General features: G+C 41.6%; 2 protein-coding genes across 6 annotated transcripts in view; both read left to right on the forward strand.

Annotated features, from left to right (window-relative positions):
* sulf2a (sulfatase 2a) overlaps window positions 1–17855 on the forward strand; it is a 42222-nt gene extending 24367 nt beyond the window's left edge. The window contains exons 3-22 of one of the 4 annotated variants that reach the window (XM_078167537.1): window positions 263–531; window positions 1290–1529; window positions 1632–1783; window positions 3907–4076; window positions 5564–5714; window positions 5998–6173; window positions 7277–7405; window positions 7727–7783; window positions 7910–8039; window positions 9941–10148; window positions 10605–10806; window positions 13894–13990; window positions 14108–14202; window positions 14284–14343; window positions 14602–14768; window positions 14943–15085; window positions 15262–15370; window positions 15462–15495; window positions 16006–16059; window positions 16452–17218. In XM_078167537.1, coding sequence (XP_078023663.1) covers window positions 333–531; window positions 1290–1529; window positions 1632–1783; window positions 3907–4076; window positions 5564–5714; window positions 5998–6173; window positions 7277–7405; window positions 7727–7783; window positions 7910–8039; window positions 9941–10148; window positions 10605–10806; window positions 13894–13990; window positions 14108–14202; window positions 14284–14343; window positions 14602–14768; window positions 14943–15085; window positions 15262–15370; window positions 15462–15495; window positions 16006–16059; window positions 16452–16482 — 2604 coding nt within the window. In that variant the 5' untranslated portion in view covers window positions 263–332 and the 3' untranslated portion in view covers window positions 16483–17218. Of the gene's footprint in view, window positions 1–262; window positions 532–1289; window positions 1530–1631; window positions 1784–3906; window positions 4077–5563; window positions 5715–5997; window positions 6174–7276; window positions 7406–7726; window positions 7784–7909; window positions 8040–9940; window positions 10149–10604; window positions 10888–13893; window positions 13991–14107; window positions 14203–14283; window positions 14344–14601; window positions 14769–14942; window positions 15086–15261; window positions 15371–15461; window positions 15496–16005; window positions 16060–16451 lie in introns of all 4 variants that reach the window. The other 3 variants (XM_033627125.2, XM_033627126.2, XM_033627127.2) reach the window with 3 other exon arrangements.
* Window positions 17856–20593: 2738 nt separating this feature from the next.
* The window catches only part of arhgap46a (Rho GTPase activating protein 46a), a 35465-nt gene continuing 34176 nt past the window's right edge, over window positions 20594–21882 (forward strand). For both annotated transcript variants that reach the window (XM_033626778.2, XM_033626779.2), the window contains exon 1: window positions 20594–20844. In XM_033626778.2, the coding sequence (XP_033482669.2) occupies window positions 20660–20844 (185 nt within the window). In that variant the 5' untranslated portion in view covers window positions 20594–20659. The remainder of the gene's footprint in view (window positions 20845–21882) is intronic.

Here is a 21882-nt window from a genome sequence, read left to right on the forward strand (position 1 = left end):
GCCCAGGCCCATTAGCCCCAGCCTGGCAGCCATGTGCTCATCACCAGAGATCATTACACCCAGCCAATGACACCACTCTAATGCATCATTAATGATTGATTAACGAGCTGAGCTCAGCCCAAACGGGTGCATTTGTATGGAAGAGCACCCTGTAATGGCTGTTCAAGGCTTGCATCTGCTATTTTTCAGCGTGTTTTGTGTGTGTCCATGTGTGTGTGTGCATTTAATTCTTATCAGTCTCCCACTGTGTCACATCTCTCAGGTTGAGTGAGGGTGTTGCAGACTCCTGTGTGTGAAACGAAGGACTGAGGAGGTGACTGCAGGGTAGCGTGATGGCAGGGCGGGGGCTCTCCGCCCCTCTCCCTCTTCTTCTCCTCCTTCTTGCCCTGGTGGGAGTCCTTCCTTTGGCCCAGAGCTCCGGCTACCTGTCTGGATATCGCCTCAGGTCTCGCCTGCAGAGGGACCGCCACTACCGCAATATCCGACCTAACATCATCCTCATCCTCACTGATGATCAGGACATAGAACTGGGTGAGACATTTTCCTCCATTAATCCTTTTCCTGTGTGTGTTTACTGTGTGCATGTGCATCTGTCTCTGTTTGCTTTATGTCCATGTCCCATGGGTATGGGTATTCTCTCCATGTGTATCCAACAGCATCAGCAAGGGAAAGTCAGCCTAATGCTGCCTCTTGGCACCATAACAACTGGCCTACTCAAAGTCATGCGCTCCCTTTGCCAGCTCCTCCAATGCTGGCATGAAATGAGGGCGGCCTATGGCTTCCATTGTCTGGGTGCCAAACCCTGGCCATCTCCCTTCCCGCTTAAGTCCTTTAGCGGCGTATTGGACTGGAGTGGCTGCATAATGGCCTCGGTGACATCCTTTGTCCTCCTGTGATCGCTAGTGAGAAGACTCCCATTGAAAAGCAGGAATTTATGGTCAAGCATCTGTTTTCCCAAACAATCACCATCAGCCTGAAAAGCTTTTAGTACACAGGAATCCAAATGGGTTACACTTTACCAAAAAGATTTATTCCCTCGTTTACTTTATCCCCTTCTTTCTCTCTTACCATGTTCATAATGGTTTTTACTCTTAACCCCTTATGCCCTGTATTTATATTTTTCACTCTGTTTTCCCCAATCTTTCACTCTCGTCTTTTCTTCCCCAACGGCTTTTCATCCGCCTGTGTCCCTTTCATTTCACTCCTTGTCCTTTGAATCTCCCCTCACCCTCCTTATCCCTCTTACAACCTCCCCCTCCTCCCCTCGTTCTCGCACTGTTTTCCCCCAGGCTCGATGCAGGCCATGAACAAAACTCGGCACATCATGGAGAAGGGCGGCACGCATTTCTCCAACGCCTTCTCCACCACGCCCATGTGCTGCCCATCCCGCTCCTCCATACTGACGGGAAAGTATGTGCACAACCATCACACATACACCAACAACGAGAACTGCTCCTCACCCTCATGGCAGGCCCACCACGAGCCGCACACCTTCGCTGTACATCTCAACAACTCTGGCTACAGGACAGGTGAGCACCACGAGTCTTGACACCATGAATGTCAAAGTAAATTCAAACGGGTACTTTCACTGACTAACCACTCAACATACTCCTCGCCTTATTGTTACTCAGCCTTCTTTGGAAAGTATCTGAATGAGTACAACGGCTCCTATGTGCCCCCTGGCTGGAAGGAATGGGTTGCACTTGTGAAGAACTCACGCTTCTACAACTACACTCTCTGCAGGAACGGAGTACGAGAGAAACACAGCAGTGACTACTCAAAGGTATTTATACACCCCCACTGAGAGAGATCACACTTACCTTCACAGAATGATTGCCTGCATGAAGGTAAAAGTCAAACAAATTATAGATGCTTTGAGAGATTAGCAATACAATTTAAGCAGTTAACATTAGGTTAACCATGATTCCAATAATTACACATAATTATACTGCTATTGACTGTGATTTAAAAATTAATTTCTGATATCACACATTCTTAATAACACACATATGATAATATCACGTAAATAATCCAGCGCCTCTTAAACAATTTACATTTCTTTCCATTCATGCTTTGTCTCCCTCCCCAACGCCCTTTGGTTGCCTTTTCACTATCCAATCAGTGTAATTGCTCTTTTTGTATAATTTAGTACAGTTACGGTTATAGACTCTCTCTTCAAGTCCCTACACTCCTATTTTGAGTATAATTCATTTGCCAAAAAAAGCACGCAACAGATGAAGCAAAAGATAATTTTACATTTTCTATAGATATGGTGATGATGTCATGATCATGAACTCTTTTGGCCACGAGAATCGTGTAGTGAAAATCTGATGTCGTTCCAGCCCTACTGTAGAACTGAAAAAGCATCACCAGCATTTAGAAATGACAGTTTTTGTCTTTGCAAAAAGCTGCACAGTTACTTTTTCCATGTCTCAAAGGTCTAGTGTGTAGGATTTAGTGGCATCTAGCAGTAAGGTTGCAGGACTGAAACTTCTCCCATGTGCCAACTGTGTAGGAGAGTTACAGTGGCCGACGGGAAAAAGTGAAAATGTAAATGGCCCTATCTAGAGTGTTTGGTTTACCCAGTCTGAACTACTGTAGAACAACATGGCAGACTCAGTGGAAGAAGACTCTAAATGTAGATATAAACGACAGCAATTCTTATTTTCATGTGCTTATAAATGAATAAAAACATACTTATCAATATCATATACCACCTCTGCCAAAATTTGCCCCTAAATCCTAAAGACTGAACCTTTAACCTCCTCACACTGTTTAAAAGGGTTTAAAAATCAGGGCCGAAATGGTTAAACTGTTGGGTTTGGTACCAAATTCGGTACTTTAAGGGTACCGTACGAAATACACTGGTGCTATTGAGTACTGATTTAATTGGTGCCAAATTTTGTAACCTGAGAGTGCATCTCAGTGAGACAGAAACTTAGAATACAGAGAGAAAGAAAGAGAGCAAGCCTACGTCACCTCTGCGGCTTCTTCAAGTCACAGTGAGTCAGGGCAGTCGTGGGCTGAAAGCAGTCGCAAGTGTGGCACACATTCTTTAAAACTCGATGATGACAACACCTGCTGCGAGACACACACGACAGTGTTCTCACGCTATGCCCTGGTGACAGACTGTGACAGGCTGTAGGGACATGTTTGGGAGGGGAAAGGGAGGTAGGGAGGGCATTAATTTTGTGTGTGTGTAAGTAAACTGTTCTAAATAACTGTAGCAGAGGGTTATGAGCTGCTTCTATACTAATGAAGGTTGTAAAATAATAACACAAGGGCTCTGTGGTCTGAACAGAGATGGCAAACTCTTCATTTCTTCCCACGTTGTATAAGGCAGTGCATTGCAGCTTCACTCCTTCTGCTCTTACCTCTCACGGTAGGAGCCTTAGACTGTAGACCCTGCATTACTGCTCACCAGAGGGAACTTAAATTTACTCAGAGCATTTCACTAAAATGAAAGTCTATAAAATGGTTTACATAAATAGCAAAATCTTATGAATAAATTACAGTGTCGAAACTGATAAGTTTGGACTTACTTTTTACAACCAAAATTACATTTTGTTATTACAGAGAGAGTAAAGTACCAAAAAAAAAAAAGGTACAGTTGGATACTGGTACCAAATTCCACGTACCAGTACCAGTTCAAATGTGAATGTACCCAACCCTGTTAATAAACAGCAGATGAAATCCATCATGAATCATTATTTAGATACAGGATTGTCATTATTTATATAGACTGGATTTAGTAGTTGTACAGTGGTGCTTGGGAATGGTTGTTGACACACTCCAGGTCAGTAATGAGCACTGGTCCAGCACAGTACCGAAGACTTTGAGATCTGCTCTTTTACTCCCTCTGTCACTCACTGAGTGCCTGATGGACAATGTCTGCTCACTCCACAGGACTACCTGACAGACATCATTACCAATGACAGCATCAACTACTTCCGCATGTCCAAGAGGATGTACCCTCACCGTCCTGTCATGATGGTCCTGAGCCATGTTGCTCCGCACGGTCCGGAGGACTCCGCCCCACAGTACAGCGCTGCCTTCCCCAACGCATCACAGCACATGTAAGAAAATGAGTAAGCTTTAAAATGATAAAACCAGCTGTATGATACTCACCTAGTATGAACCGGACTGGCTTTGCCTATTTAAAAGGCGCTGATTTGGTTTATTCTGAACAAAGCAGACAAACACAAGGGCATTATTTATTTATTTATTTATTTTACATTTTCACATCCACAGCTATTTGCTTGCATGAGTCATCCACACATTCACGCTCTCTTTCATTTGACCCAGAATGACATAAATTCCATAATCTCAGCTCGATCTTATCTTCCTCTGCCTGCAGTATGCTCTTGGCAGCTGAGCCCTCTCCACGCACAGCCAGTGTTTCGCTCCAGTTTATTTGGCTCATGCGTTGTTCACATTAGTGTTACCAATGTAATGAGCCCCGCTAATTTGTACCGTTTTGTCAGCGGTGATCAAAGAGGGGCATGAATGATGTATGTTCAATGCATAGGTAATGATTTAGGCAGTTGCACACACACACACACACACACACGCAGGTGCACACATAAAATTTCAGCCTTTGTCTTCCTGACCCTCCATGCTCCTGACTGGCTGTCTAGTGCTGCTGGCTAATGGCAGGCCTGATATTGGCCTCCAGAGACAGATCCAAGGCCAGTAATGAGACTGCAGTTTCTGCCCCCTCCCTCCAACCCCCTCACACCCTTCTCCTGCTTCATCTAATCCCTCCAGCATCATTAACCTGTGCCACGCAGGCTTTACACACAGAATATTCTGAAAATTCAGCCCCAGTGTCTCTGTACAAACTTTTAATTGCTCTTTCTCCATAAATTTGCTCTCCCTCGGGTGATGTTTTGTGAGAGCGCTTCTGTGGCTATTTTTCTCACTCCATCTCCCTCCACCCTTATCAACACAATGAAGAGAGAGAGGCAGTAAAAGTCCTGCACTCCTCCAGTGATAAACCTTCTTCTCACCTTGGCTCCTTGTAGACACATCTTCACACTACATCAGTGAGTTTTCACTGTGGAACACACTGTGAGACATTAGCATTTCTTAAAAGTCAGATCGATTGCTTTAAACGTTAAATATATTTTCTTCTAGGATTCCATTAGCTATTTAGCAGTGTTTATTCTCAAATAATTAAAGTTCCATATGCCTCGGAGTTAATTATTGATCAAACTGTGCGCGCTGCGTACAGGCCTATCGATTGCAGTGCTACGCGTTTTACACAGTTTATGTAACCTCCAGTTTAGCAATGCATAAACAGTTTTCTTGCTACTTTAGAAAGAAAAGGATAGGAGACATCAGCAGACACAGGCAGAGGATATTGCTGTGAATGCACAATGTTACTGTAAACACACTATAATTCAGTTTACAGCTATAGAATATGAATCTCATTTGTAGAGACGGACAAAAACAGCTGAATGCAAAGGTGTGGGGAGTGTAAAAGAAGCAGCAGAAATGAAATGTTAAGTACACCACATTGAGTTTGTTATGGTTAAGCTTGATGTTTTTCTGCCTCTTTCAGAACACCCAGCTACAACTATGCCCCTAACCTAGACAAACACTGGATCCTACGCTACACAGGTGCTATGAAGCCCGTCCACATGCAGTTCACCAACATGCTGCAGCGCAGGAGGATGCAGACCCTGCTGTCTGTGGATGACAGTGTTGAGAAGGTAGGCATACATGCAGGCAAATAGACATATGCTTAAACACAGAAACAGACACAGACACTTAAACACAGACACGCACACACACACACACATTTCATCTGACAGCCTCAAGTCCTGAGAGATCTGTGCTTGTTCTGACTGGGACTGTATAATGTATTCACTGACACACTTGGTAAATTGTTCAATCCCTTTTCCTTGAAACTGGCACAGGAGAGTTGAGCTATCAGACATGAAGTATAACTTTTACACTGTGTGAGTGTTCAATGAATTATATCCCCCTCCGCAGGTGTACAACATGTTGGCAGAGACAGGGGAACTGGACAACACATACCTCATTTACACCTCAGACCACGGCTACCACATCGGCCAGTTTGGTCTGGTCAAGGGCAAATCAATGCCGTATGAGTTTGATATCCGTGTTCCCTTCTACATACGAGGACCTAATGTGGAGCAAGGTGCCATGTGAGTGACACAGACGTTTATGTTATTCATTAGACTTGCCGTGGTAGTCATTGTTACTGGTGTTACACGGTGTTTGGCAACTTCTTTGCTCACCTGCCACTGTGGACGGTGGTTGTCAAAATCTTCCAGGCACTCAATAGATTACCATTGTTTTTCACTTTTTAACTTAAAGCCCCTATGAAATGAAAAATACATTTTAATCTCGTGTCCCTGTATTAATTTATCATTTATCTGTTGGTATATGCGAAATAAGTATTAAAAAAGTAAAAAGTAAAAAAAAAAAAATCAGTATCAGAGTATAGTCCTGTATAATCCCTGTATAATCCCTGTCTTTTTTTCATTATGTAAAACCAGGTTAAATGCTTTCAATTGTTTTAATGACGCATCCTGCACTCTGGGGCGTTAATAAAAGTTCGTCCAATCAAATGAGACTTTCAGCCACAAGTTAGCTACACTGGACATATATAACCGCACTTCACCATTTGTGGGTTGTAGCTAGCTAGCAGGACAATACAGTGAGAGATAGGAGGAGATGTGTGTTTTCGGATATCAGCGGCAAAACCTTTGTTTTTTAATTTCCGCAACATCGTAGCAGAGGTCAAATTCATTCATCTCTCGCTTGTCCTCCTCCTGATCTAAAGGCAAGGGAGGTGGGTGTGGAGAGCAACAGTCCACTTAGCGGACTGCACTGCGCATCACACTGAACCTTTAAATGGTCCAATGAAAGGCGAACGATTTGATTTAAATCCCTCTTGTAATTGTACACTGTTCAAATATTCCGTTTTACTGGGAAATACATCACAGTAAAGAAGCGAAAGGCGCTCTAACTTCCATTTCACAGGGACTTTAATACAGCGCTTTACAGATACTGAGCTTCATCAATGAATGTGTGTTCTTGTAAAATGTCCGGTGTATTCAGTAACACCAGTGTTGTTAGAAGTTTATGAACTGGTAGGAAGATTTCCTCAATATGGCATCTCTATTATTCATTCAACATTCTGATGTTGATTCTGTTTTCCAACATTATATGTGTGAGATTAATGACACTGATAATTTTTTTCACTAAAAATGAAAATTATCACCCCATTCTTGCTTCCCTGCAGTAATCCTCATATAGTGTTAAACGTTGACTTGGCACCGACTCTGCTGGACATGGCTGGCGTTGATATCCCTGCAGAAATGGATGGCAAGTCTATCCTGAAGCTGCTGGACACAGACAGGCCAGTCAATAGGTGAACACACTGACACACAACAGTTTCTTTACTTGGTGTCCTGGCATTCAGATATTTAAAGAATGGCATTTATATTGTTTAAGATTAGATGACTGTGCCAAAAAGCAATTTCCCTGGACTTTGTGAAGTTTTACTAAATCTCTGCTCTTGGTGTTTTCTTGGACATAATGAAACCTACAATCTAAATATAAAAGTGTAAGATCACTCCCCTTTCAGTGCCACACGAGGATGGCATTTAAAAAATGGAATTCATGTTTGTTCAGTGCAAATATCACAGAGTGGTCTGACAGGATTTTCCATTTCTTTTTTTCTCATTTTCAGGTTCCAGTTGAACAGGAAGGGTAAAACATGGAGGGATTCTTTCCTAGTGGAGAGAGGGTACGTTTTATTGATTGACCTTTTGCAGGACATGTTCTCAGTCCAGGCATTGTCTTCTGGTGACATCAGACTCCTTGTCTTTGGTTGGCTGGAAAAAAAACTGCATGTGTTTTCCTGTTCTTTCAGGAAGCCTCCGCACAAGAGAGCCGATGGGAAGGAAATGGCCCAGGAGGAGAACTTCCTGCCAAAATACCAGCGGGTGAAGGACCTGTGCCAGAAAGCAGAGTACCAGACCTCCTGCCAGCAGCCAGGACAGGTACCTGACCTGCAAGAGCTAAAAAAGAGAGGTTATTTAAGTTTCAGGGGAACAACATGGAGTGTAGCTCATGCTGGGTGATAATTTGCAATCTGTTTGACAATATACTGATGATAATATGCAGTCATTGTCCTCTCAGGGTTCAATTTGACATCAAGTCTCTTATGTAGTTCTTCAAAATGAAGTGCGCTGAGTATAACATGTGTGTGCATAAGTGTGTGTGTGTGTGTGTGTGTAAAGAGCCCTTTGATTCATCAAAAAATCTGAATAGAAAGACTATTATAACTTGCCATCTTTTATGTGGACGTCCAATCAGTGCTGATGTTAAATGTAGTCAGTTTAGGCAGTAAATTCTTCAGCACATGCTATATTGACTGAGAAACCTGAGTTTTCCTGCTCGCCGAGCCATGCCATCAGTGCCTACATGTACCAGGATACATTACCCACAATAGCCTATGTTATGAGTTTGTTGGCCAAAATATAGTGTAGTATTTATGAGTTACATCCATTGTTCTGCAGGTAACAAAATAAAAACATTGAGGCTGCGTAGGTAAAACCAGTGTGAACCAAGACAGCAACAACTCTATTATTTCCCCATATCCATGGCAGCACATCACTGCTTTACTCCATGGCTTTTTGTATCTTTCACAATGAAAGCTCAACTTCACAGCATTTTGCTAAGAGGCAACTCAACAACATAGCTTTCAATAGTGTCAGGTGATTAAAAAATATTCACCCAGTGGTTGTCTGCCTGCTCTGCCCTGCTGGCTTTGGTTGTCTTTTCCAGTTTGTCTTCAGGATCTTGAAGAAGGTCTCCAGCACACCTCAGTCCAAGTGAGGAGAAAAACTTTCCCGTATAGTAACACAAACTCAGGCTCTCTGGGGGTTGCAGTTGTGGACCAACAAAAACTGCCCACACTGAAATTCTTTGCAGCAGAATGATTGAATCTCTATTGGTATCAAAGTGTAACCTGAGCAAAGGCACCACCAGTCAGTGTTTGCTCTCGGCAGCTCAGGTTCTAGGGGATCACCACCAAACATAGCCACAGCTTCGGCTCTCGCCGCTGCATTTCTTCAGCCATATACTTTGGCTTTAATAAATACAGCTAAATATCTGAGTCAACCAACACTAACATGTATCCTCATTGCTAACAACCTCTTACCAAGGAAGTTCTGTTTTTTGAGTGACATCTAAAGCAGTGGTTACCCCAGGTATGTGAAAATATTTTTAAAAAAATTGGGATAATTAAAAAATTGTGATTGTTAAAATCTTTTTAGATATATACTACAGACAGAGAATCATATAAAAAGGTCCTAAATACTCATCTCTGATGCAATATTCATGCCAAATAGCTTATTTTACACAAATTTGTTCACTATTTAGATTATTGGTACACTTTATCAGTTACAGTTAATGTTATCCATGGAATATCATATGAAATATCCATGAAGTATGTCACTTAGTCAGGGGGCATCACTTTACTCAATGATAGAAAAGGGGTCCCTAAAGGAACCACTCACTTACAGCGCGCCCCCTAGTTAATTGAAATAGCTTGTAGGTCTATCTGCCTTTAACTACAACACTGTCACGTCAAACGACAGAGCTGGATGCCGGAAGAACAGATTTTGCAGCTGCAAACTCAGCTTTCTCTGCCTCTGTAGCTCACACTGAGGAATTTACTGAATTAAGCATCTACATTTACTGTCAGCATTGATTGGACATCCACATATGTTGTGGTGAATTGTACATTTAAGGGTTCTTCAGAGCACCATTAGAGATCTTTGTAGGGGAATTTGAGCTTAACACCATAAAGACATTTTAAATCAGTGAGTTTCTATGCATCATAAATGAAGCTGTGCTATAGTACCATGCCATGTTATTTCTCTCTGCCCTATCTCAGAAGTGGCAGTGTGTGGAGGACCCGACTGGCAAGCTGAGGCTGTATAAGTGCAAGGGCATGGCTAGTCTCATTGCCCCTCGTATGCAGGCTCTGATGGCCAGCGGTGCCCCTCAGATGCCTGCCACATCTAACTCTGACAGCTGCAACTGTGACAACATGGGCTTCAAAACATCCGTCCTGAAGAGGAAGAGGCTGCTAACCAAGAAGAGTAAGTTCCTCTTGTCACTCACTTGTACCATTGTTCTGGTGGTTATTAATAGATATGATTTTGTTCAGAAAGACACTTGTGATTTACTTTGAAACGTCCTTGCAGTAGCCTACAAAGCCTTGCCAAACAGGGCCATTAATCTCAAGCTAAAATAACCAGCTTCTGAAGTATTCATGAGATGAGCAGCATGTGTCTGTGCTGCCATCAAGTGGTGGACTAGAGTAGACAAGTGAGCCTTTAATCACAAGGCCATGAAAGAAACAAATATTTGTATGAATTATTATTAAATAATATATTAATAATTATTCCTGGAATGTGATACCAAGTGCATGAAACTCTTGTTTTATATCATCATCATCACCTTCTGTTGTCATGTGCTGGTCTTCGCATGTCTACATCCTCACAGATCTTGATCTTGAGCATCAGAAACACATCCCTCTTTTTAATCTTATTCAGGTCCCTCTGTCTCGTCTTATTCAGAGATGAAACCCAGTAAGACTGTCTCAAGGAAGCGCTGGGCCCGCTCTGTGTCGTTTGAGCTGGATGGTGACCTGTATGCTGTGGATCTAGAGGAGGGCTACCGGCCATTGGGCTCCAGGAACAGCAGCATGGCCGCAGACAGAAGGAGAGGAGCGGTGAACGAGGAGGACAATGAAGAGTTCAGTGGCATGGGCGTCACAGCCAAACCCACCACCAGCAATAAACTCATGCCACCTGCTGCTCTTAAAGTCACCTACAGGTGCTACGGTGTACAGCTGCTTGCATTAAAGGGATCATTCACCACAAAAAATATACATATTTTTCCTCTCACCTGTAGTTCTATTTATCTCTCTAGATTGTTTTAGTGTGCGTTGCTGAGTGTTGGCGATATCAGCCATAGAGATGTCTGCCATCTCTTGAACATAGTGAAACTAGATGGCTCTCGGTTTGTGGTGCTCAAGGGCCAAAAGAATAGACTGTTTCAATGCATCTTTCAGTTGTTAAGACAACATGGTTGTTCCATTTAGACTTCCAGTCCAGTCACTACTGCACGTAAACAGCACATAAACACAGAAATTTAGTCTTCCTAAACTGAAATACACTCATTTTGGGAAATGGCAAAGCTAATTTCAGGACCTTGCTGCTCGATGGTAGGTTGTTCCTTTTGAAGGGGTACAAACTTGACATCAGAAATAAAAGTCTACCACTTTCCTGAAGAAGCGAACCACCGCAATACATGTAGAGGCTAAAAGAAAGAATTGGGGTCCGTTTCACAAAGCAGGTTTAGTGAAAACTCAGAGTCTGTTAACCCTGAAATGAGGGAAACTGAGTTTTCCGTTTCAAAAAGGGAGGTAACTCAAACCAGAGAAAGAGGGGTAACTCTAGCCTGTTTCAGAGGGAGAGGTAACTTAAGCTCTCGGTCAGTTACTGTAGTAACAGACTCTATGAACCTAACCTGGTCGGGACCAGGTTTTTCTCAATGAACCTCGAGTTTCTCTCTGTCTCCGCCCTCTTTCAGAGCCACACACTCCATTTGATTTCCTCATTCATTCAGTCAGCAGGCGAGTTTTGGCGTAGCCGTTCTGCCGTCTGTAATTTAAAAAAATCAGAGTCAATATATTAGGCACAGTAGGTGGCGACTTTTTTCACTAACATGGCATGTCCTTTTGATAACCATCCCATGGATGAAGGTGCAGCATTACTGCGCAGAGAATTAAATAGGCCTATTCGTCGGGAGATGGCTATCAGACCGCGCATAGATGTTTTAACATTTCCACACAATTATCTTTTTGGGCTGTACCGTTTCACATCACAGTCCATCATCTACATACACAACCTAATCCGTCCTTACATTTGCAACATTACCAATCGTAGTCATGCTCTCACATCCCAGCAGATATTGTGTGTTGCGCTGCGTTTCTTTGCAAATGGAAGTTTTTTGTACAGTGTCGGGGATGCTGAGCACTTGAGTAAGGCAACTGTATGCAGGGCGGTCAGAAAAGTGTGCTCGTTTTACGGGCATCTGCCTTCTTTCTGTTGGCTGAGTAGAAGTCTGTGTTAGTTTAAATAGGCTTAATTATTTAACAGAACATGATATAGATGAGAAGACATTTATGTGTGTGAAAACAGCATTATGTTGGGGATAAAACAACTGCACAGTCAAACAGCCACTTAATATTTACTTTACAATGTAAAACATGATCAAAATGAGGTACCCCCATGAGATTATGCTGAGGTCTTACCTGTTTGAACAATGTTTTTATATTTCATCCTAAACTGCTGCCAAGTGCGTTTCTCCCCCGCGGGATTGCACTTAAATGAAATAAATTAATAGGCTACCATTCAAGCAGTTTTCCCCTGTAATATTATTGTGATTGCAAAGGACTACATTTAAACTTATGCATTCTCCCACGCCGTCTCCCTCTCTTTTGCAGCTGCAGCGGTGTTGCACTTCTTTTTGAAAACGTGTGCAAACTCGCCGTATGAGCGCATTAAGATTTCTAATTCTAATGGGGTGAAAAACGCAGCCCTCCTCTTCCCTGTTGCCATGGTGACTCGTCAAATCGGGGCTCCATTGATGCTGGCTTTTTATAGTTGTGGTGCACGCGCTTAACTCCAGGTGAAACTACTCTGAGTTGATTAAACTGATTCAAATCAGCTGTTCTGGAACTGGAAACTCAGAGTTTCCTATCTCAGAGTAGATCAACTCAGAGTTCAGGATTAGACTCAGAGTTTGTTGAACCTGCTTTGTGAAACTGACCCCTGAACACCATCTGTAAACTCTACTGTCTGTATGTTTTGCAGTTGTTTGGAGACTGAAAATGAGAAGACAGACCCACGGCACACACAAATACAAATGCTCCTCTCTCCCTCTGTAGACTGTTGGCTAGCTTGTTCAAGCTAACAATGTTGGCTAGTGATTGTTAGCTTGAACAAGCAAATTGAATGATAATGAAATGAGTGCTACAGACTCCGGAGCTTACGACGCTGTCCTTTTCTTTTGTTTGACCACTGGAATCCCTCCCTTTTATTTGTTTCTTTAGGGAAGCAGAAGACTTTTATTTCTGAGAGTAGTGCGTGGATCGGTAGTGGAACAACAGTGTCGTTTCCCAGCATCCAAAAGACGCTTTTAAATGATCTATACATTTTAAAAAAAAAACTCAACAGCAATGTCTCTTTCCAGAAATCATGACCTGGTTATTCAAGATAATCCACAGACCTTGTTGTGAGCAGTTTTATGTAGGAGCTACTTTCTTTCTACCAAACTACAACTGCCAACTGTATCACTGCGCAGAAGGAAGCATGCATCTACTGCTAGACACTGAGCTAGCAAACGTTACAGCTCAGCTGAGGAGGACTTTATAAATGTTTACATCTCGCACTGTTGTGAGCATGATCCTCTCAACCATGAGTAGATGCACGCTTCTTTCTGCGTGGATACAGTTAGCAGGTGTAGTTAGTTAGAAGGAAAATAGTTCCTACATGAAACTGCTCACAACAAGGTGTGTTGATTATCTTGAGTAACCAGGTCATGATTTCTGGAAAAAGGCATTACTGTTGAGTTTTTTAACTTTGCTTGATTTTGTGGCACTTTGAGCTCCACAAGCCGAGTACCAGCTAGCTATGGCCCTGTTTGTGATTCTAGGATGAACTGTCCCTTTAATGTTTCTTGTGATAGAAGAGGAAAAATAAAATGCTAGGAAGTAATTGGGACTGAACATGCACGATTTTTAGTGGTGCTATTTTGTCTTTTTATATCCTGCAGGTGCTCCATTCTTATGAATGACACAGTAAAATGTGATGGAGGCCTCTACAAGTCTCTTCAAGCGTGGAAAGACCACAAACTGCACATTGAGCATGAGGTGCTGCGTCATTCTCTTCCTTGTTAACTCTAGCCCATAAAACCCATTTCACAGGTTAGTAGCTTGTAGTGTATAATGAGCTTTGTGTGGCTGTGTGTTTGTTCCTCTTGTGTGTAGATTGAAACTCTGCAGACCAAAATCAAGAACCTGCGGGATGTCAAAGGTCACCTGAAAAAGGTGCGGCCGGAGGAATGTCAGTGCAACACTCCCAGGTGAGGATGTGTCCGAGTCGCACTGTCACCTGCATGTAGATCTAATTACATATATGTGACAGCTGTTTCTTGTCCTTACAGCTATCTTCTCAAGAATAAAGAGAATTTCAGCCTCAATGCAGGACGCATGCACTCAGTCAGGTAAAAATTTACATTGTTTCACTATTATTTTTATTTCAATTAATCAGTCATTTTTTTACAATATATATCATACAAGGTACACTTCCATTGGAATGCAGTCCCATCAGCCCATCATGTTTTGCTTTGCAACTCAGACTTTAGGGTCCCCATCTGATTTGTTTCCTGAACTCTGGCTTCAGTGGGGGCATGCATTGTAGTTTGTTGACATATTTCGACCTCATCAGTCTCACTTTAGTTAATTTGTTTTGTTCTCATCAGAATGCCATCAAAGCAAAAGACTCAGTGGCTGCAGAAGGAGCAGAAGCGCAGAAAGAAACTACGTAAATTCCTCAAGAGGCTCCAGAACAACGACACTTGCAGCATGCCCGGCCTCACATGCTTCACCCATGACAACCATCACTGGCAGACAGCCCCCTTCTGGACAAGTGAGGAATAACATTCGGCTGTATAAAGAGATTTGACGACTGTTGTTGTGGAACTATTTTCCAAAGCAGGGATGGTAAAAATAATTTTTTGGAACATTCTTGTAATACCCCTTGTTTTCCCACTATCACCCTTCCCTTCCTCTCCCACTCCCGCTCCCTTCCTCCCACCCTCAGTGGGTCCATTCTGTGCATGCACCAGTGCCAACAACAACACCTATTGGTGCCTAAGGACCATCAATGACACACACAACTTCCTGTTTTGTGAATTTGCCACCGGTTTCCTGGAGTATTTTGACCTCAACACTGACCCATACCAGGTATTTCATTTGTACTATATGGCAGATACACAAATAGCTTACCAACAATAACTATAAAATGATCCCACAACAGGATTTGTAGTGCATTCCTGTTAACACAAGCGATACTGATTTTCCAGAGATTTTCTGTAGTTTTCAAAGTACTCGCTGACATTTTGTCCTTAATATTTTTATAGCTGATAAATGCTGTCAGCACCCTTGACCGCAACGCTCTGAATGCAATGCATCAACAGCTCATGGACTTACGGGGCTGCAAGGGACATAAGCAATGCAACCCAGAGAAGGGTGAGTAAGAAGCCTCTAAGGCAAACATGATTTATTATAGTGTCTCCAGTAATTTCAGACTGGGACTAATGTTACCTTAACTTCCTTTCAGGAGGAAAAGAGCGAAACTACTTCAGTGAATACAGGTATTTTCATCTTCCTCTTACAGCACACTTGATTACTTTTACAAACACCACAGATGGAATTCATGTTACGATTTGAACTCTGGGAGGTTACAGGCTCCCTAGTGTGCCTTTGGTTATGTTTCCTCTTACGGCGAGTCTTCTGGGGAGTCAAGAAAATAAAATACAGTGATGCTCTGCTGAAATTGAACCTCTTCAAACTGCCATGGTTCCTTAGTGTTGTGATCAAAGCCTTTTTAGCATGCAGAAGCAGAAGCCAAAGAGGGCCAAAATGCAAGCCTGCTTTTCAGCTTCTGCTGTTCCCTTTTTGTAATGAAGCCTAATTGCTTGTCTCTGCTGTGTGTGTGGGGGTGTATGTGTGCGTGCCTGTCTGTTTGTGTGTATGTGTGTGCGCATGCATGTATGTGTGTGAACCTGTATGTGTGTGTCTCTGTGTGTGTGTATATACCTGTGTGTTTGTCTCCATGCACGTGCATTTGCCCTGCACGTGTATACGTGCTGTGCATGCTTCAGGCCAGTTCATCGCCGAAAGAGGCCAAAAGTGAAGAAGCCTTCCTCCAAATCGCTGTGAGTTTGTCATAACCCATCTGTTCCTCTGTAGTCAGCCAAGCTCTACTCCTGTCTCCATCCAGAATTATTTCAGCTTGGTCAGATGACCCAGCAGCATGCGCTCCTCTCTCCTATGTACTGTAATTCTGTACACCTATACTTACAGTAACTCTCACTTACCTGCATTGCAAAGCTGCACCATCTTCTTTGTCATTCACTCACTCAAGTCAAATTCAACAAAGCAATGCAGATGTGACATTGTCTCATTATGTTGCGTTCTCAGTCCTGTTATCGTCATTTGTTACTTTTCCTCGCAGTGTTGGTAGGAACAGATCACAACTGGAGTCATGGTTTCCAGTGAATGCATCAGGTGGCACATTTAACTCACACTCTTTGTTTCCCCTGCACAGAGGGCAGATTTGGGAAGGGTGGGTTGGTTAACCACCAGCATCCCACAATCCATCACATCGGCCTCCTCTAGAGAAGGAAGAAGGGGGAGTGCAGGCAAACCCTAGGACCTTGACCACACTGCGATGGACCATAACCTGAGATGCTACTTTACTTTTATCTGGGTTTTCATTTTTTTAGAGAGCTGCTCTTTTGAAGTCTCATCCAAGCAGGGGGGATGCTGAGACTGAGAGATAAAAGACGATTAAAGACTCTCCAATTGTCAATTCTACCTTCGCACACATTTCATTCTCATTTACATCTTCTGTTAAACCCAGCCGTCAGGACCATTAACATTAACAGGATGCTGTGAATCAGGTGGGACAGTTTGATGTCCACAAGCCATTCTGTCTAACAGTACTGCTTGTACATAATATATATCAGCTTTAATCAGCTTTCTTTCGTGTCATATGGGACTGCGTGGAAACATGACGAGTTACATGTCAACTCTGCTGCTACTCAATGATGTCATGGCCTCATGATGTCTCTGTGGCACATGCTGATTAGCTAAATCATTAGCGCTCGGAGTAACAACAAGACATGTTCTTTCTCTGCACCAACGTGTCTGCACATGGAAGTGGTATGGCCTTTTAAATGACCGACTTCGCCATAATCTTTTGTATTATAGTTGATCCTAACGCTGATGAATGTCCTTTATGAAGCATCATCTTCCTCAAAGCTGTGAGATGTGAGGTGACTAGCGATTGCCTGCCTTGATCCACCCCCATCCAGTGTCAGCCACACCTCGAAAACAGGCCTACAATAACTACTATCTCACAATGATACAACCCAAACCTCCAGAATATTTGACCACTGGCAGAATGCGTCATTAGTAAATGCCATTTTACTCCTTTGTATTGTCAGTACCACACTGTAGAAGTATCCAAATAGTTTGTTCAGCTTGCTATACATGGTGCTACAGGATAACAATACAGAAGTAAAATCTTGCTGTACAGTACAGTATGTATTTGAATGTATGTTGTGCAATTAATATAAATGTTTACAATATTTTTTATAATACTGAAGAGGCAAACCTCATTGTATGATATGAGTCGACAAAATGAACTTGTAGGGAAAAATGTAGCTTGAGAAATTTCATTGCCCGCAACTTGTATGTTTGTCCTTTACTTATTTACATCGGAAAAGCACTTGAAGGGTTCACTGTGAAGAGATACGCCATGTACATTTAATGGATATATAGTTTACTCTGTGCCAGAGGAACAACACAACAGTGTAATACTTATTGATGTGAATTTTAGCTAAAAGCCTTTGTTAGCTTTTTTTTTTTTTTTTTTTTTTTTTAGCAAATATTTCCATAGACCTGAGCGCTGATAGTAATTGTGAATAAAGTGTTGTTTGACCATAAACATGAGCTGACTTTTATTCTGAAACTGCTTGGTAGTTTATGTTCCTGTCCAGCAGGTGTCTCTGTCTGCTTGTCCTCCAGCTGACACCAATGTAACAAGGTACTTACTGACTACAATTACAGTAGTGTAAAGGCTGCTAGTTGTGATATAAAAAAAGAGGGAGAGATAGGTGAGGTCCTCGGCTCTCTGACTGGCTCAGTCAAGTGAGAATATGCAGTAAAATTAGCATATCATATTTCTGACATGATATTCAAATGTGAATCCATTAATCTAAGATTATCTCTCAAACTGTCAGTGTTGTACTTTTCAAAAAGATGTGCCTTTAGCAGAGGGATAAAAATCTGCTCTTAGTTAGGTTAGCTATTTGAATGCCACATCTTTTATGACTAACGACCTAATTTAAAAAACAACAGTGTCTGCCATTTTGTATCAACCATAATAAATAAACTGTGAAAACAAACTGTCTAAAATATGTCCATGTCATTTATTTTACAGAAAGACAGACAACTTTGGTAGCCTAGAAGTCAAGGGTATAGGTTTCATTTCAATATTGGGTGGACAAAATGAAACTGAAGTTTGGGAGTCCTCCGCTAGGAAAATTTAAGCATCAAATACCTAATTTTCTGAATTCTGGTGAATTAAATTTTTATTCAACACTTTGTGCCTTTTCTGCATCTATGTATGGTATTTTGTTCTAAATCTTCAGGGGGTACGTGTTCCCGTGCTCCCCGCCCCAAAATCTACACCTATGCTAGAAGTTGTAAATTGCTCCAACTACAAGAAAACTTGGTAGACAGTTAAAGGCTGTAATGAAAATAATGTCAAAGTATGGCGTGATGCAGTTATTTTAATTCACAGAGAAATCTGACTTTGGTAGCTTAAGTTAATAATCCATAGGTAAGAGCCTGGGGAGAATATGTTGTAAAATAAGCATATTCAAATTTGAGAAAGTATCTCATATCAGTGTGTCGCTTAGCAACTGCAGTGTTATGGTACTTCTCAAGATGTGACTTCTGCATAGGGTTAAAATCTGCTCTCAGCTTGGTCACCTAACTATTTAATAGCACATCTTTTACATAATAATGAATTAATTGATAAAACAATGTGTCTGCCTTTTTGTAACATCCATAATAAACAGAAAGACTGACACTTTCTAGATGTGGCTTTAGCAGAGGGCTAAAAGCTGCTCTTACATTAATGTTAGCTAACTTAATTATTTGAATGGTACATTGTAGAAAATAATGACTTAATTAAAGAAATAATAGCGTCTGGCTTTTTAATAACCATAATAAATACTGTGGAAGACACTGTCAAAAATAATGCAGTTATTCCAATTCAGAGATGGACACTTTCAAGATGTAGCTTTAGCAGAGGGCTAAAAGCCGTTCTTCGCTAGGTTAACGTCAGCTAATTTAATTATTTGAATAGCACATTTTGCCAAAATAAGGACCTAATTAATAAAACAATAGTGCATCCCCATTTTTGAACAACCATTATAAATACTGTGAAAAAAACTGTCAAAAATAATGCAGTTATTTTAATTCACAGAATGTACACTTCAGATGTGGCTTTAGCAGAGGGCTAAATGCTACTTTTTGCTAGGATAACATTAGCTAACTTAATTATTTGAGTAGCAACAAGAAATAATGATTTAATAAAACAATAACATGCCCCCCTCTTTAACAACTATATAAATGCTTTTAAACAAGTTGCCAAATATCATGAAGTTATTTTAATTCACAGAAAGATGGGCTAAATGCTGCACTTCACTAGGTTACTATTATTTGAATAGCCCCCCCACCCCCCAAAAAAAGGACTTAATTATTAAAATAATAATGTGTCTCCCTTTTTAACAGCCAGAATAAATACTGTGAAAACAAACTGTCAAAAATAATGCAGTCATTTTAATTCACAGAAAGACGGACATTTACTAAAAGGTGGCTTTAGCATACGGCTAAAACCTGCTCCTGGCTAGGTTAATGTTAGCTAACTTGATTATTTAAATAGTACGTTGTAGAAAATAATGACTCAATTAATAAAACAGCACTGTTTTTCATAACCATAATAAATACTATGAAAACAAATGGTCGAAAGTAATTCAGTTATTTTAATTCAGAGAAAGATGCCTTTTCAATATGTAGCTTTAGCAGAGGGCTAAAAGCTGCTCTAAGGTTAACATTAGCTAACTTAATTAGCCTATTCGAATAGCACGTTTTACAAAATAACAACTTAATTAATAAAACAATAGTGAGTCTGCCCTCTTTAACAACCATAAGGGATACTGTGAAAACAAATGAATTCACAGAAAAGATGGACACCTTTAAAGATGTGGCTTTAGCAGAGGGATGTGGCTTTAGCTTTTCGCTAGGTTAACAACAGCTAATTTCATTATTTGAATTGCACATTTTACAAAATAATGACTTGTTTGTTAAAACAAAGGTGCTCCTGTCTTTTTTAACAACCAGAATAAATGCGGTGGAAATCAAACTGTTGTTTGTTGTTGTCAGTTATTTTATTTCAGGAAAAGATGAACAACTTTGATAGCATTTAAGTTATAAATTGGTCCAACTAAAGAACGGTTGAGGACCGGTGGTGTTCTGTCAGCGCGAGCTGCGATAGCTCTGGTCATATAACATTTCATCACTCTGCTCTGTTCAGCCAACTGAGCCACTAAAGATGTTTTGCTTTTTGTTTGGCCTCTACTCTTTCCAGCCCCAACTAGTCGAGGGAATAAAGGGTGTGGGGGGTAGTGGTGGATAAGAGGAGGGGTGTGGGTGCAGACTGGGTGACCCCCATCCCAACCTATGACTCACGTGCGGAGGCGGAGACTCCATATCGGATTCACCACCGGAGGACCGTCCCGTACTCACTCGTCGGACCGCTCTGAGCGCTCTGAAACTCACCTTCATCCCGATACCAGCTCAACATCGCTTTCCTCTTGTTTAACGTTACGCCTCGTTTACAATGTGAAGAAAATGGCCGGGACAAGGTAAGTTAACGCTCGCTTTAATCTCACATTGGTACAAACTTAACCAGGAGAAAGTTACGGAGCTAAAGCCTGCTCGCCTCGCTATCACCCCGCCGCCGCCGACAGCTTTCAGAGGGCAGCCAACAGACAGTGAACAAGACCACGCCACTCAATGGATACTCACATTGTTCAAATACTTTACAGCGTTTGTAGGTAGTTTTAAAGCTTAAATGTTCCCGAAAGTTTGTTCAAATGAAGTATATTATTGAGAAAATTCAGCAATGTAAAGAGAGTTGGTAGAAAGTTTTCATTTTAAACTGAAATTCAAATTGTACTTTGCTTGTGGTGGTGTCGCTATTTTATTTACAACATGGGCAGTTACAATGAATTGGGCTGTTTTGGCTTGCTAGCACGTAGCTTGGTAAACTATGAGAGAAGTTTTGTTTTGCCACCAGTGAGTATTTGTAGTAGAGTTAAATTAGCTGTAAGAGTGGGGGAGATAGAGCCTACTTTAATCTCTCACCAACAGCCCCATCTTTTGATTTTTTTCCCTCAGTCTTTGCTGTGGTTAAGAAGCCAATAAACTAAACGGAAGGCACATTTGTTGCTCCCATTTTTATTGGTGGAGGGTAGCTGGGGCTCCCACTGTAGGTTCAGCTACTGGTTTGATCCCCACATGTTGAATTTCTTCAGCATCTGCTTTGGCTGCATTAAAACTTTGTTTTAGCTTTCATCGGTTTCTTGAGACAGATGGTTTGCTTTAGCCCTCACAGTCTATTTAAAGCTACTGAGATGTATGAGATAAGCTACTTTGGTTCCTTTATAATTTTCCCTCTGAGTTTTAGTACTTATGACTATGTAAAGTTCATATTTTTTTTAGCTGAAGCTTAAGTTTTGAGAGTCGTTGATGTCTTGATATTCCTTCTTTTTATGCATGTACCTCTTGTTGAATGCTACGCCGTGTCTGACAACCAAGCTGCCAAAACAGATGTCATTTATGTAGCCTGAAGCGCTTAGTTTGGCACGCAACGCCAACCTGACATCCTGGGTGCAGTAGTT

This window comes from Epinephelus lanceolatus, chromosome 1, assembly GCF_041903045.1.
Source record: "Epinephelus lanceolatus isolate andai-2023 chromosome 1, ASM4190304v1, whole genome shotgun sequence".
NCBI classification, from domain to species: Eukaryota; Metazoa; Chordata; class Actinopteri; order Perciformes; family Serranidae; genus Epinephelus; species Epinephelus lanceolatus.